The sequence below is a fragment of the Chaetodon trifascialis genome, chromosome 6, assembly GCF_039877785.1.
Source record: "Chaetodon trifascialis isolate fChaTrf1 chromosome 6, fChaTrf1.hap1, whole genome shotgun sequence".
In the NCBI taxonomy this organism is placed as follows: Eukaryota; Metazoa; Chordata; class Actinopteri; order Chaetodontiformes; family Chaetodontidae; genus Chaetodon; species Chaetodon trifascialis.
The window spans coordinates 5,482,501-5,496,712 of NC_092061.1; the positions used below are offsets into that span (position 1 = coordinate 5,482,501).

General features: G+C 45.3%; 1 protein-coding gene across 1 annotated transcript in view; it reads right to left on the reverse strand.

Moving 5' to 3' along the window:
* arb2a (ARB2 cotranscriptional regulator A) overlaps positions 1–14,212 on the reverse strand; it is a 148,474-nt gene that overhangs the window by 121,807 nt on the left and 12,455 nt on the right. Inside the window, exons 5-6 of the mRNA XM_070965379.1 lie at positions 6,816–6,881; positions 5,068–5,259 (exon numbers count right to left, since the gene is read on the reverse strand). Of these exons, the coding sequence (XP_070821480.1) occupies positions 5,068–5,259; positions 6,816–6,881 (258 nt within the window). The remainder of the gene's footprint in view (positions 1–5,067; positions 5,260–6,815; positions 6,882–14,212) is intronic.

Here is a 14,212-nt window from a genome sequence, read left to right on the forward strand (position 1 = left end):
ACAGGGAATACCACCACAAAATAATGTTTTCTCTCCCTCTGATCAATTTTTAATTTGGCCTGTGCAGCCGAGCCCTTGGCGGGCCTGGCCCCGGTAATTATGGCGGGTTATTGACAGCTGCCTTCCCGCGGGATGCTATTTAAAAGAGGTTTAACCCCAGAGCAAGTCCAGGCCCCACACCCGCCTTTGAAGGTGTCAAGTGCATTGATCTGAGCTGCGGGATGTGCTGGGACCTTCCCACCTGGAGGTGTGTGTATACCTGTGTGTGTGCGTGTGTTGCTTGCAGGGCTGCTATTACAAGGCCATGGTAAGGCGGTGCATCTTTTGACCCGAACACAGACACACACACAAAACTGTCCTCTGGCTAAAGCTGGCTGGGTGGATAGAATGATACCTGTCTGGCCTCTGCAGCCACCTGATGCCCCGAGATAGGCTGTACACACACTGTATGTTCAATGTTATCACTTGGCTGCACGCACACACACACACACACACACACACACACACACACACACACACACACACACACACACACACACAAACACACAAACAGGTTAACTCGCAGCTCGGGGGGAATTAGAGGAACTAATGAGAAAGGAGGAGGAGGAAGAATGGTGATTGGAGAGACGGAGTGAGAGAGGTGTCCTCGCAGCACAGAAGTCCATGACACAACACAGGCAGATGCCAGAGTGTGCAGCTGATGTTGAGGAGGACATCATCCGGCTTTAAAAAAAAAAAAAAGAGGGTGGGCAGGATGACAGAAATTAAAAGAGGATTTCTGTGTTTGAGTTTGTCTGCTTCGCTGCCCCCTTTCAGCCTCCCATTGAAATTCTGGGCAGATACAAACCCCGAGGCTTTTGACACACTTTTGAAAACACCACACCCCCCTTTCTTTCCAGTGGGTCTCCAGTGTCAAGTCTGACTCACTATCGAGAGAGAGAGAGAGAGAGAGAGAGAGAGAGAGAGAGAGAGACAGAGAGAGAGACAGAGAGAGAGAGAGAGAGAGAGGAGGGAGGCGAGAAGGAGGTGAGGCATTACAGGGGGTATGGATCCGTTTTTGTATTAACAACTTCCAAATTAAATTAAGTTGTTCCTGATGACAGTGTAGAATTGTTGTGGCTTGTGTGTTTGCACGTGAATTAATACATATTTGAAATGCAAAGATGTTTGAATGACGCCTGCAGAACTGAGAGGTGGCGACTGCAGGAGAAAAAAAGGTTAAGAAGTGAAGTCAAGTGAAAGAATAAAGAAGGCACGGGAAGACGTTGTGTCACGGTGATGCAGGAGAGCTGAGGCCTCGCACCAGCATTCACGCATTTCCTTTCACTTTGGCCACAAGCTTACACAAGTTGAAAGTCCTGCTCAGAACTCCAACAGCTTCTATAACTAATGATCCCACCTTTCAATATTCCCTCCTTCCTCAATTATTCTGACTGTAACCTCACAATCGACTCTCTCTCTCTCTCTCTCTCCCATCCCCCATCCCCACCAAACCCCATGGCGCCCACCCTCCACCTCCACCATCTCAGTCTCAGGATGCAGAGCAGTGACAGGGCCAGAAGGTAATGATACAGCTGCCATGATGCAACAAGCAGACCTGTCGACTGTCAGGAATTGAAATCATGAAGGAATAAGCTGTCATTAAGAGGCCCTCTCCCAGTAGTGGAGCTGTCAGACGCCTGCCTTCTGCCTACTCTCTCTCTCTACTCCCGTCTCTCCTCTGCCAGTCCCACCCCATTTGCAGTCACTCCCTCGCCCTCCTCTCATTTCTCTCTTCCTGCTTCAATCCTCTCTGTACCCCTCTCCTCCTTTCCTCTTCTGTCCTCTCCCAACCAATCATAACCCTTCTCCCTCTCTGCACCCCGCCACCCCCCCACCCTCCGCCCGACGCTCTCCATCTCAGATTCCTCTTTTCCGCCTCTTTCCCCACTCTTCGGTTGTTGCTGGAGCATCCTCCTCTCACCTGTCATTTTAACTCTCGGCTATGGGAATAGCACCACTTCCACGTGCGCACACACACACGTACACATAAAGACAACATGCAGGAGACCTGCACACACAGCACAAAGATTTCCCTCAGCCTGGTGTCAATGTACTAATGCCACAAGCACACCCTCTGCTTGATGTGGTGCATTTGTGTGCACGTCTGTGTGCACCTGTCTCTGTGTTCATATTTTACACTTATCGTCAACATATACATTTTGTCAGCTTATTAATGTGCCATCATCATATAGCAGCATGACAAAGATTCGGATATATCCGCAGACAGGAGCATGGCGGATATGGGAAACAGAGGCAGGCGATGGGGTGTAAATGGTGTGTAGGAGACAGGCTGCCCCGAGATTCACCCTGTGATTGTGTGTGCACGTGTCTATGTGTGTGTGTGTGTGTGTGTGTGTGTGTGTTGTGCGAAAGGCCTGATTAACTAGCGCAATCAGCTATTTTTCCCATCGGAAGAAGGGAAAGGCTGACTTGAAGTTCCAGCAAACATGGCTAAGAATTTCAGAGTGCTGCTTTGACACAGGTATGTGCAAGCACGTACACACCATGGAATTGCACCGCATCCACACACACACACACACACACACACACACACACACACACCACAGTATGCTGATTCAAATTAACTGCTTTATCTGTGTGTGTCTGTGTGTGTGCATGTTCGCAAAAGCCACAAGCCCCCCCTCCCATTTGCCGAATGCACTCCATTTGACCCTTTGCTGCAGGCTTTGAATTTCCAATCAACTTCCCATGAGTAACTTCACATGAGCTGCACTCGAGGCAACAGATTCTTGCCACAAAACATTTTTGGAGAATAGAGCCTAATCTTAACATAATAAAAAGTGTAGTCAAAATGTCAACATTTGACCCAGCGCTGCACTTAGCAAAATTTGTAAATCAAAAATATTGAGCGATTGTCGTGGTGCCAGAGCTTTCAAATAACTAATCTAATACAGCCGAAGTAACTACGCCTATGGAAATATGGACATGCTGGTGTTTATGACTGAATATAAGTTGGCTTACCACTTTAATTTTCATTGTTTTATAGTGCTGACTAGTCACGTGGTGTGCTTTTGGAGCGTACTGCCATTCCAAGTATCCACTTCAAACACCATTCTGAATAACTCTAATGAGTACTGCTGATGAGTGTCTCTAGTTTCAATTATCATCCTGGTGATATCACTCATTAGTATGAAGGGGAACTAAACATCAAAATCAGCTGATAGCGAGTCGGGTTGAAAGGAACACCAGCAAACTACTGCCCGCCAAAGCCACTTGCTCAGGCTACGGCTTTTTGCGCGAGTCCTCGAAGTGGTCCCGTCACAAACATGCTTGATCAAGGTATTCTGCTCTTCATGCTGCTGATGGTGGATTTTGCTGTGTGTATTTGCTGTGTCACAGAGCTGTCGTGTCAGCGAGCTGTCACCTCTCTCAGCTGTCATTCATTAGTGAGTTATCGATGAAGCGTGTTTCATCTCGTGTTTGCTGCATGCATGTAAATTACGTCATAAAATGTCTATTTATAAAAAAAAAAACCTGTGCTGACTCAATAACTAAACTTATTTCTCCACACTGTAAAGCAGCGGAAACTTCTGCACACGCACAAATAGACTACATCCACACAGATTTCATGGTATGACATAATAAACCACAGGCATGGCCGTAATGGATGCAGACACCGTAAACTGACTGTAAGTGTGTGCGCCTGTCTTTCCACTGCAAACACACGGCCTGTGTGTGGTAAATGCCTGGATGATGATTTGTCAGGGTGTAAGAACACGATTTCTTGTTTACTATGATGAATGAGCAACACACGCACTACACACACCATGTTTTCTATATCGAAGCTGTCACTTTGGCTTTCTGCGGCACAACCCTGCCTTCTCCAACTGTAATGCCAGCCAGGATAACTGTAATTCAAAGTCTCAGGGTAGCCAAATCATCCGTTAGTACACACATGGACGCACACGCACGCAACTCAAACCTCTCCTGTTGTTGTGCACAGCAGGAGAGGGCTTTACACAGCAGTGAAAGTCTTTATGGCATTCAAATGGACGAAACGAGGGAACCAGGGGGAGAGGGAAAGCAGGATCCCCCCTAAGTCAATTTGAACAGCAGGCCGATGAAATTACACAGGTAGTCGTGGCCGGGCTGACAAATGAACACAGAGATGGGGATGAAAATAATAAGACAGGCAGAGCCACCTTTTGCTTGCTGACACACAGATGTATACACTCGTGTGTGATTATACAATGGGGAAAGAAAAACTAATCTATATTTTACATTACATTATCTCTTCCTCCCTCTCAGCTCAGTCACCCATGAACACGCAGGACTGCGCGGGGATCATACATCATACAAATGCATAAATGTTTTCTTGGATAATAATGATCATGTTGAGGTACATGCTTCATTTCACTAACAAGACAATATAAGTCTCAGTTCTGGGCTGAAGTATCATTCAGGAGTCTGAAAGTGTGTTTGCACCAGTGAATGAATGTCTGCTTGTAATTATTTGCCTCTGTGATTATGTGATGCTGCTGAGTGCAGGAGGCGTTCAGCATCATATCATTTCTCACATGACCCTCGGACAAACTTTCCTTTCCACTCCACACTTGCTGTAAACCTCCAGTCAAATATAAGGAAACAAAATACCACAACACCCTGTTCCAGAGTGTGCCACAACGCCTTCCACGGCCCCAAAAACTCAAGCCTGCCCTTCAAAATAAACACTTGTCCCACCAATATCCCATCAGGCTAACCGCTGTGGTTGTGGCTGTACCAACGACCACATGACGAGCACACTGTATGACTTCTTCACTCAGAGACCCACAAAACTCTACATACCAACGGTGTGCCATAGTTTATACTCTGTGCAGAGAGGAGAACTAGAAGAAAAAGAATAGAAATGCAAAGTATTTAGAAGTGACTGCACAGTAAATCCTGCTTTAACATCTTGCATGCAGCGTCCTCAGCGCACCCGTCCCTCTTAGTGAAACATTAAAACAGAATCAAAGATCAGAAAATCAGTTCAACAGCTCAAACTTCTTTTGTTGTGCTCCCTACCGCCATGGCTCTGGTGATGAAGGGGATCTGCGTCCCCGAGTCCAGGTCCAGGTTGATGATGAGTCTGCGGGCCCACTGACCGGCCCGCACCACGCCACTGCCCTGGATCAGCACCAGCAGCTTGGATGGGTTGGACAGGGCATCTGGGCTCAGGTAGATAAAACTGGTGGGTTCATCTTCAGTCGCATCGACCTAAATGTTCAGGAAAACACAGCACGTCACCACCAAAAATCTCTTCTTTAGGGACAAATGTCCACTTTCCCAATGACGTTCGACAACTTTTGAATATGATTTCATAGACTTTTGGGACATTTAACTAAAAAAAAAATCTCCGCTCTCTCTCACAAAACAGCAACAAACTCGAAAGATGATCAAATGGTGATTTTTATAATGAGAGTTTTAATTTCTGCTACTTAAAAAAAAAAAAAAAAAAAGAGGATAATGATTATGACCAGAAACGTTAGAAATGCTCTTATGTAACATGCATGAGTTTGAGAAACGGGCTTCTCTTCTGTGGCCTTTGTAATTAAAAAAGCTCATATGCATCAGTGCGCTAATCATCAATAATCATGATTAGAAAACAGCCTTTGTGTGATTAAAACTCAGGCAGAAAGTAATACAGACAGAAAGAGGAGGCTGAGGGAGCTGGTGTCTGTGTGTGTGCGTGCGCTCCGTCCACATCCCATGCGTCTTTGCATCCCTCCCAAGTATGCCTGCAAGAATCTCTAAGGAGACAAACACTGTCCATAAAAGCCATGGGTGGCAGCTGCAAGAACTTAATCCAAGCAGACAAAGAGAGCCGAGTGGGGGAGAAAATCTCACCCTTTATTCTCTTGTGCTCCCTCATTCCCTCTCCCTATACTTGGCTGTGGTTAATCTTCTTAAAATCTGCGGTCACAAGTTCAATGCCACGCAGGTGGACGGACCCACCACTAACACACAAATACACACACACACACTCACACACACGCCATATACATGCAGGCGGGTGGGCAGCAGAAAAGCAGAACAGAGCAATTTTCCAGAGGAATAATGAGATAAATAGGGCAGGCAGATAAACCAGTAAAAGTGTATGGGGGCTAATGAAAGGCGCTGAGTCCCTGGCTTGGTGATTTATGGACACTGTTAGCGCTGGAGCTAACTCTGGCATGCTTCTAAACACCAGCGCTGCCTAACATCCCCATAAACGCGGCCTGAAAAATGATCACAACTTTTATAAACAGAAAAAGAGCAGGAGTGGAGGGGTAACAGGGGGGCAAAAAGAGACAAACATGCCTCCAACAACAAATAAAAGGGATCAAGTGTGTGCTCTGAGCCTGGATGAGCTGGGCGAAGAATAACTCCGCCATGGCAGAGTAGAAAGTCCCCTTCAGCGCAAATGAATGCAAAACAGATTAAGCATCGGCATGCTGCGCCACTGCGCCTTTGAAATGACACGTCACAATACAGTTAATTTGTTGAGGAGACACTTTTGCACAAAAGATGTGGGCAGAGGAGGGGTAAAAGAACGAGAGGGAGTAAGAGAGAAACTGAGAAAGATAGAAGGAGAAAGACAAAGAGTGGTGGAGAATGAGGAGAGCTGACTCCTCACAATCCCCTTTTCTTTATTTTTTTAAACAGGACACTCAATATCATAATCGCACTCTGAAGCCCAGGCATTTACGTCAATTTTCATATTTAATACTCCCTTTAATCTTCAAGGGCATAAATCAAAGAGGAAAATGCCTCTTTTCACTCTGGGTACTTACTGGCAGGATTGCTTTAGTCATGTTGCACTTTTTCTCCAACAGCTCATAAACATACTGAGTGATGATCTGGAAAGAAAAAAAGACACAGAGCACACACTCAGTCAAACACTGCACTGATAATAGAGTCTAATGCAATGAATATTTATATATTGTTGTTGATACAAATCCGTCCAACAAAAGCCAACTAAACTCTGTGTGTATGTGTGAACAAGTAATAGTAACCACTGTCATGCTTGCAAACAGAATAAAAAATACTATTCAAAACCCTTGTTTGCCCTCTGGTGTGTGTGTGTGTGTGTATACATGAGCTACTTGAAAGGATCTGAATCGTACTGTGTGCGGCGTGTGTGTGTGTGTGTGTGTGTGTGTGTGTGTGTGTGTGTGTGTGTGTGTGTGTGTGTGTGTGTGTGTGAATCACAGTGCAGTTAGAGTGTTGAGGTTGTAAGTGCCAGGAGAGGAAATCTCCTGTACAAGCGAAGGGCTGATGTAAGTTATGTTTATCCCCGAAGCCACAGCACTAAAGAACCTTGTATACCGAATCATTCCAACCCCGGGCCAAGCCTTTCATGGTTCAGTGACATTAACAACTTTCTTTTCCATTCTCCTTATTTTTTCTTTCCTTCTTTTCTTCTCCCCGCGTCCTGCTCAGCTGAGAACCGCGAGAAGCGCTTTGAGGAGCAGATTAAGATTTTTGATCAGTTGTGAGAGAAAAGACGGAGGGGTGGAGATGACAGATGACGGAGCACACGACCGCTGGAAGTGAGCTGCGTTGGAGCTGCTGTGACGGCGTTTCCCAAACACATGCAGTGACAGACTCCCTGTCCCGTACATGTCACGACAGCACAACGATGGTCGGAGGGACGGCGGGGAGAGCGGAGCAGCGTGCTGTCCAGCTCTGCTGTGGAGTTCACTTTTCGAGCATGAGCCTCACTGAATCGGGAAACCACAGGCTAGCAAACACAAACATGGATCAACTAGCGAGAGAGTTTAACAGCACAGTGGCAATGGCTGTAATGGAGCATAAACCATTAAAAAAAATGTAAAACTATACAAAAACATACAGCCTTGAGTACAAACTACAAGCCACTAGTGCGTTTTTGGAGTCAATCAACAGTGAACTCAGTAGAAGAGGGATGCAGTATGCCAGCGACATGACAGTAACACTGAACGTCAAAGAAACATCCTCTTTTTTCTAAAGCCAAGGAAGCTCGAGTCTGTCCAGCCAACATGACAACAATTCTGCAAGTTCCTCAGAGAAGCGAGGACTCTCTGCTCTCCCTGTCGAACATGACTGGTAGAAAAATGCAATGGATTAGTACCAAAAAGTGAAAAAAAAAACGATGGATTCTTCTGGGCCATGATCTGCTTAAGCTTTTGTGATTTCTGGCACACACAGAACGTTTTCTTTAGACCACGTTCCGAAATGTCAACCTTGGGACAATGAAATGATGCATATCCCTAAATTGCATGTTCCGAACTCCAAACGCTTTTCAAATGGCATGAATTGGCATTTTCACACAGAAAAGAAAGGACAACAAAAGGCCAAATGAAACTTAAGAACTCAGAAAAAAAAAAAAAAACTGCCTTTTGCTTTTGAGTCAAATGTGAATTCTCATGATAATCCCAATATTTGCTGTGCTCTTTTATCCCACAAAGAAACTCAATGCTAACTTGATTTAGTGCTTAAAGAACAACATGCAAGAATAGCATTATGTACCAGACACATATTAGCTTTATGACAGCCAATCAAAGGCCAGCAGACGCACCAAATGAGATGATCGATTCCAACATTTGACCCTGTGAAGGGGGAAAAAATGCTAGAGGAGCTAAAGCAGCCCCGCCTCGCCCCAACCCACCAAACCTCCAACAGCTAATTCACTAAAATGTCAGCCGGGCTGATGAAGACTAAAATGATTCCGGGCCTCAGTATGCTAGTGTTTAATGACATCAATAAGCCTCACAGGAAATTTCATTTGCACTACGTTATTTGTTCAGTGCCTCAGGTGGCTCGAGAACCATCTGATATAGAAAAAGGAGAGAGACTGATGGGGAACAAGAGAAGAGAGAAAAGGTGGAAAGAATGCAAGAGTTTCATGTGTGAATTCATTTCCACTGTCAGAAGGATACTATGGATCATAAATAAGGATCTAATATCCAAGCTTGTATGTAGGCTGTGGTCATCTGTATGTTTTAGTGGGTAATGTAAACTGCAGCCACATGACCTTTTCAGTAAACAAGATCCGGGGACAGTACCAGCGTTCCACTGGGTCAAAAGGCTGATTTTTTTGGGGACAGACTCAGAGCACAGGCGCACAAACATGTCCTGATGCACACACAAACGTGAGCGCACACACAGCCAACCTCCTTCTGTGTGGGCCTCTGAGGACTATGTCTCAGCAGCTGATCAGTACAATAAGAAAAGCCTCTTTGTCACCTAATTACCAATGTGTTATTAGTGCTTTAATGAAATGCCTGCAGGAAGCAACGCTGAGTGCCGGCATTGTCGGCATCGGACGATAGGAGAAGCATGAGGAGTGGATTTGGCAAATAATATTAAGACGCACAAAGAGAAGGAAAGGGAGGGGGTGAGGGAGAGAAATGGAGAGAGAGAGAGATAAAAGCAACCTCAATCAATTCAAATCAATAGGTTTCATGACCATGAACATACGTACAATGTCCTTCTTATCTGCTACAAATATTTAATATCATTCAGGCTGATAGGATATGGGTACAACAAAATCTGAAATGTCAACGTGAGCTTAGATTCTCTCTGTCTATCATTAAAAGTGAAAAGTGAAGTCCCACACTGCACAATTTCACCTCCAAAGACACAAAGCAATGACCATGAGTGACAGTTCACGAAGCACTTGTAATCACTGTAACCTTCGCTGACTTCATCTCTCTGGACTGGAGAGACAAAGTCAGCCTTCACAGGTAAAAAGAGTAAAGAAGGACAAAGGTGGAGTTTCAGTTGTCTGCTAGAACAGCCGGATGATGATGGATCCTCGAACAACAGCGAGCTTTCCACGTGGCCGTGAGAGCGATCGTGGGAGAGTCTGAAATGAACCTCGGAGGCTGAGGTCACCTCTGTGTCTGTGGTTTGTTTGTGTAGAGGAAGCACTGTGGCGATGAAGCAAGGAGAGCGGGATCAGGGAGGAAGGAAGGGACTTAGAGGAGGGCTCAGTGGGAGGAAAGAGGGAAGACAAGTGGGGAGAGAAGGAGAAGTAATCCCCAGGAGCCAGAAGTTGGTGCCAGCTCGCACTGCAGAGAACAGCTGAGAGGAGAGGAGCGACGGGAAGGGGGGGTGGACGGAGAGCGAGACCAGTCCAGTACGTGGCCGTCATATGAGGCCTTTAAGTGGGTGGCCTGTGACATCAGCTCCTTGCAAACCTCTGGCCGTCCCGTAACATCATTCATCACTCTCACTCGCACACCAAGCCAAGGTCTTAATGAAGACCATAGTGGCTGCAAGTGGATATGTTTTTAAACTCCCCTACAGAGACAGACCCCACATTATGTGTGCACGTGTATCGGTTAATGTGCGTGTGCGTGTGTGTGTTCTCGCACTGATTACAACAGTCATGCCTGGCTTGGCTGACCGCACCTACGGCGATAGGGAGATGATCTTTCCCGGGCACGCACAAAACAAACCTGAGGAGGAAGAGAACGAGGACAGGAAGAGGGGGATGGATAGAGAGGTGGGAAGGATGAGGAGATGAGGAGATGAGGAAGAGGAAGAGGAAGAGGAGGAAGGGAAGAGAGAGGAAAGCTAACATGAAGAGAAGGATAGGTAAAGGTGAAGATGGTCAATGGTGATGAGAGGAGGAGGAGGAGGAGAGAGCAATGATGTGGAACCAGCTCAGAGATGATGATGAAACATGACCTGATGTTTATCAGGGTCGCTGGAAGTCTCACAGAGATAAACTTAAAGACCAATTTAACACAGGTCCCAGTGAAAAATCAATTTCTAAATGAAAATAAGCATGAAAAGTAGTTGAAAATGCAGCCAGCCTACAAAACTTTTTAACAAATTTGACATAATCAGAAGTAGTTACAGAGCTGTTTTTAAAGGTCTGTGATTGGTCATATTTCTAACTACCTTGGGACCTGTGAAGCCTCACTGAGAAAGTCTGAGCCATGTGCACAAATATACTCAAGCCAGAAACATACTGTATCCACACTTACACAAGAAACTCAAAGACACACTCACACCTCTTGTCTCTTTAGTCCAGAGCCCCCCTCCAAAAGCCACTTAGCCATAGAAACCAGAGAGCAAGAAGAGGCATCAAAGCTGTTTATATAATGAAACTGAAAGAGCTGTCCCATGCCTGTATCACTGACTGCACCCAGGAAAACATTCCTTCTTCTCCAGAGAATAGAGGAGAGGAAGAAAAAGAAAAAAGAAGAAAATCCCCCCGAACAATGCAGCACAACAACAGCGGCAACAACAGCAAAGCATACTCGGAAAAAGAGAGAGAGAGGCTGCGAAAGGGAGAGAGAGAGAGAGCATGAGGCAACAGAAAGGTTGTTTATTTTAAGTCAGCCTCGTGTACCAACAGAAAGTGGTATTAAAATAGAGCCTATTGTTGTGAATTTGTGATCTGTCAGTCCGTGTGGGAAACAAAGAGAGAGAGAGAGGGAGAGAGAGACTGGTGTAATTCCCATGAGGCCTCTGTCATTCTTCTGTCAGAGGAGCGAGGGCTCTCCAGGGGAAGAGAAAGTTCTCAGACGCAGACTGACAGACAGACTGTTTACACTTAGCGTAGATATGCCTCTCTCTCGCTTCCTCGCCGCCCTCCCTGCACTACTCATCCTAATGGCATCGTAATGACCTCCTCAGGTGTTAACCGAGAAGCCAGCCGAGGACTAATTCAAAGTAAAGTACTGTACGCCACCGTGGGTGCCGGCGGTAGCGACAGATGCCAGCGCTGTAACTACCAGCCCTCCTGCCTTTTCTCTAACACCCCCCTCAAACCTGCACCCCCCACCCCCGTCCAATTCCCTTCTCTTTCATCAACTCTAATCCACCTCACGCACTCCCTGAAACCATTTTCGTCCGACTGCGTCTGCTTCCTCCTCCGTGCTCTCGGCAGACGCTGCAGCGGCAGTGGGTAAGTGTTTTGGGAATGGAGACGTGATGGCAGTCAGTGAATCCAGGCAGACAGCTGTCATTTATAGTCCCTCTTTAGAGAGATCCCATTATCTTCCCAACAAAATGGTCCATGACTGGTGTGGGGTGTCCTGATGCTTTAAGTACAGTACGGAGGCCCGTCTCCGGGGTTCCCACTTGATGCCACACTTCATGGCTTTTTGAAGTTACTTCATGACTTAAAAATGTAATTAATCTCTTTTTGGTTCATGTTGACTATCTACAGTCTACTACGTTTCTGCTTAATAGGGAAAAACAGCACATCTAATGCAACAAATGTGTGAAACCATACTCTTACAAAGGTTTTTTTTGTTGTTTTTTCTTTAAATCCTTATTGGATTTATTATTATTATTATTATTCTTATTCGGTGTTCCGAAGGAGATAAACATGCACGACTACCTCCACTATGTTTTTATTCTATTCTTTGTACTTTGTTTTTACGTTATCTTTTAATTCTTTTAATTAATATTTTATGTACTTTGTACTTTCTTTCAATGATACTTTGTATATGGATGTTCTTTTGCTTTTATTTCAATAAAGCACAATGAACTGCCCCTGTGTACAAAATAAATTTGCTACTGCAGCCTTCACTTTTTCTTCTGAGGCCCTTTAAAGGCCCTGATATACTCTGAAACCGACACGGATGCAGGCCAGATGAAGGATGCTGTTCTCTGAGAGGGTCCTCTTAGGTAGACGTGTTCACACGTGTGCAGTCGGCAGGTAAGCTCTGTGTGTGGACTCTGCTAGGGGTGTGCACGTGCACAAAGACTACAGCACAATCCTGGCACTTGATGAAATATGCGTTGCAGCAATGTGACTGCAGAAAGTATGATTTCAGATTAATGGATTGCATTGCGAGCTAACTCTTCAAAGCAACATCAGTTTGTCCAAGTACACAATCATCAACCAGCAGGGCCCTGACTCTCTGCAGGTCTCCCACAGCAATCTGGATTACATAAATCCCACCCGTTTTACTGCATATACTGTTTGCCCTGAGACTAGCATCCAAATGTATGCAGATGACATTTAAATTTATGCACACACAATGCAAACACAAGTTGCTACCATAAACTCAGTTTATAGTAATATAGTATAATATAATATAATACGCTTGTCATATTTTCTCGTGGCCAAAGAAAATTCTTTGGCCATTCTCCTCAGTGTTTTGCTCAAGGGCACTTCAGCAGTGCCTTAAACCTTGGCCAGCTGGTCAGCGCTAAGAAAACACCCAGCATCCATAATGTGGAAACAGAGGGAGACAGGAAGAGAAAAAAAAGATAACAGAGAGACAGCAGAGAGTGTATGAGACAGAGAGAGAGCGAGATGAAGAGAGAGAGGGAGAAAAGGGGAGAGAGAGAGAGAGAGAGAGAGAGAGAGAGAGAGAGAGAGAGAGAGAGACAGCTTTCTAATTCAGCCATCTGGCTAGCTTTACTTCATTATAATATTCTGACTGTGTGTGTGTGTGTGTGTGTGTGTGTGTGTGTGTGTGTGTGTGTGTGTGTGTGTTTACAAATTTGTGAGTGCCTTCCATTCCACAGATGCAGGCAGAGCAGAGAAGAATCCTCATTTATTAACAGCTTAATAGAGCTCCATCTGGGCTAGACCCTATGCTTGTCTTCTATCAGAGAGATTCATCACCGAATCACAGGAATTAGACTACAACTGACACCTACACAGGCTGAGGTGACCCTGCTGCACTGAGCAACGCTGCACGGAGGGCGTGCACCGTGTTTCAGCTGTAATACAGCCATTAGGATAACAGTCAGAGGCGAGGATGGAAAATGTCACTCCACCAGGACTCTCCGGGATTTTCAGTCTATGTTTTAGGTTGATTATTACAAAAGATAAAGAAAACATTAGACCAATACAACCATTTAAAAAGTGGGTTTAACAGAGAGTAAGAGCCTCTAAGTCAGTGCTTAAAACTCTTCATAGAGTGCATTCAGAACATAAAGGGATATTACAGCTGCAGACTTTTCATTTGTCCACTTTATCCAGAGACAGACAACCACACGTGCCCTTTCCAAACCTTCAGACTACACAGAGAGACATAAGAAAAGGCAGACTCAGAGTAAGAAGGAAAATGGCTGTAGCTGCATCAACCAAATAAGTGAGCTTTGCCTTGAAAGAATGGAGTTCAGATAGTTAATAATCAGGACATGCAAAGGCTCTCAGTCAGGACGCTGAGCTCAAAAACTCATCAAACGAGTGAAATTTACTGTTTGCTGTTTGTTTGTGTGAACGACC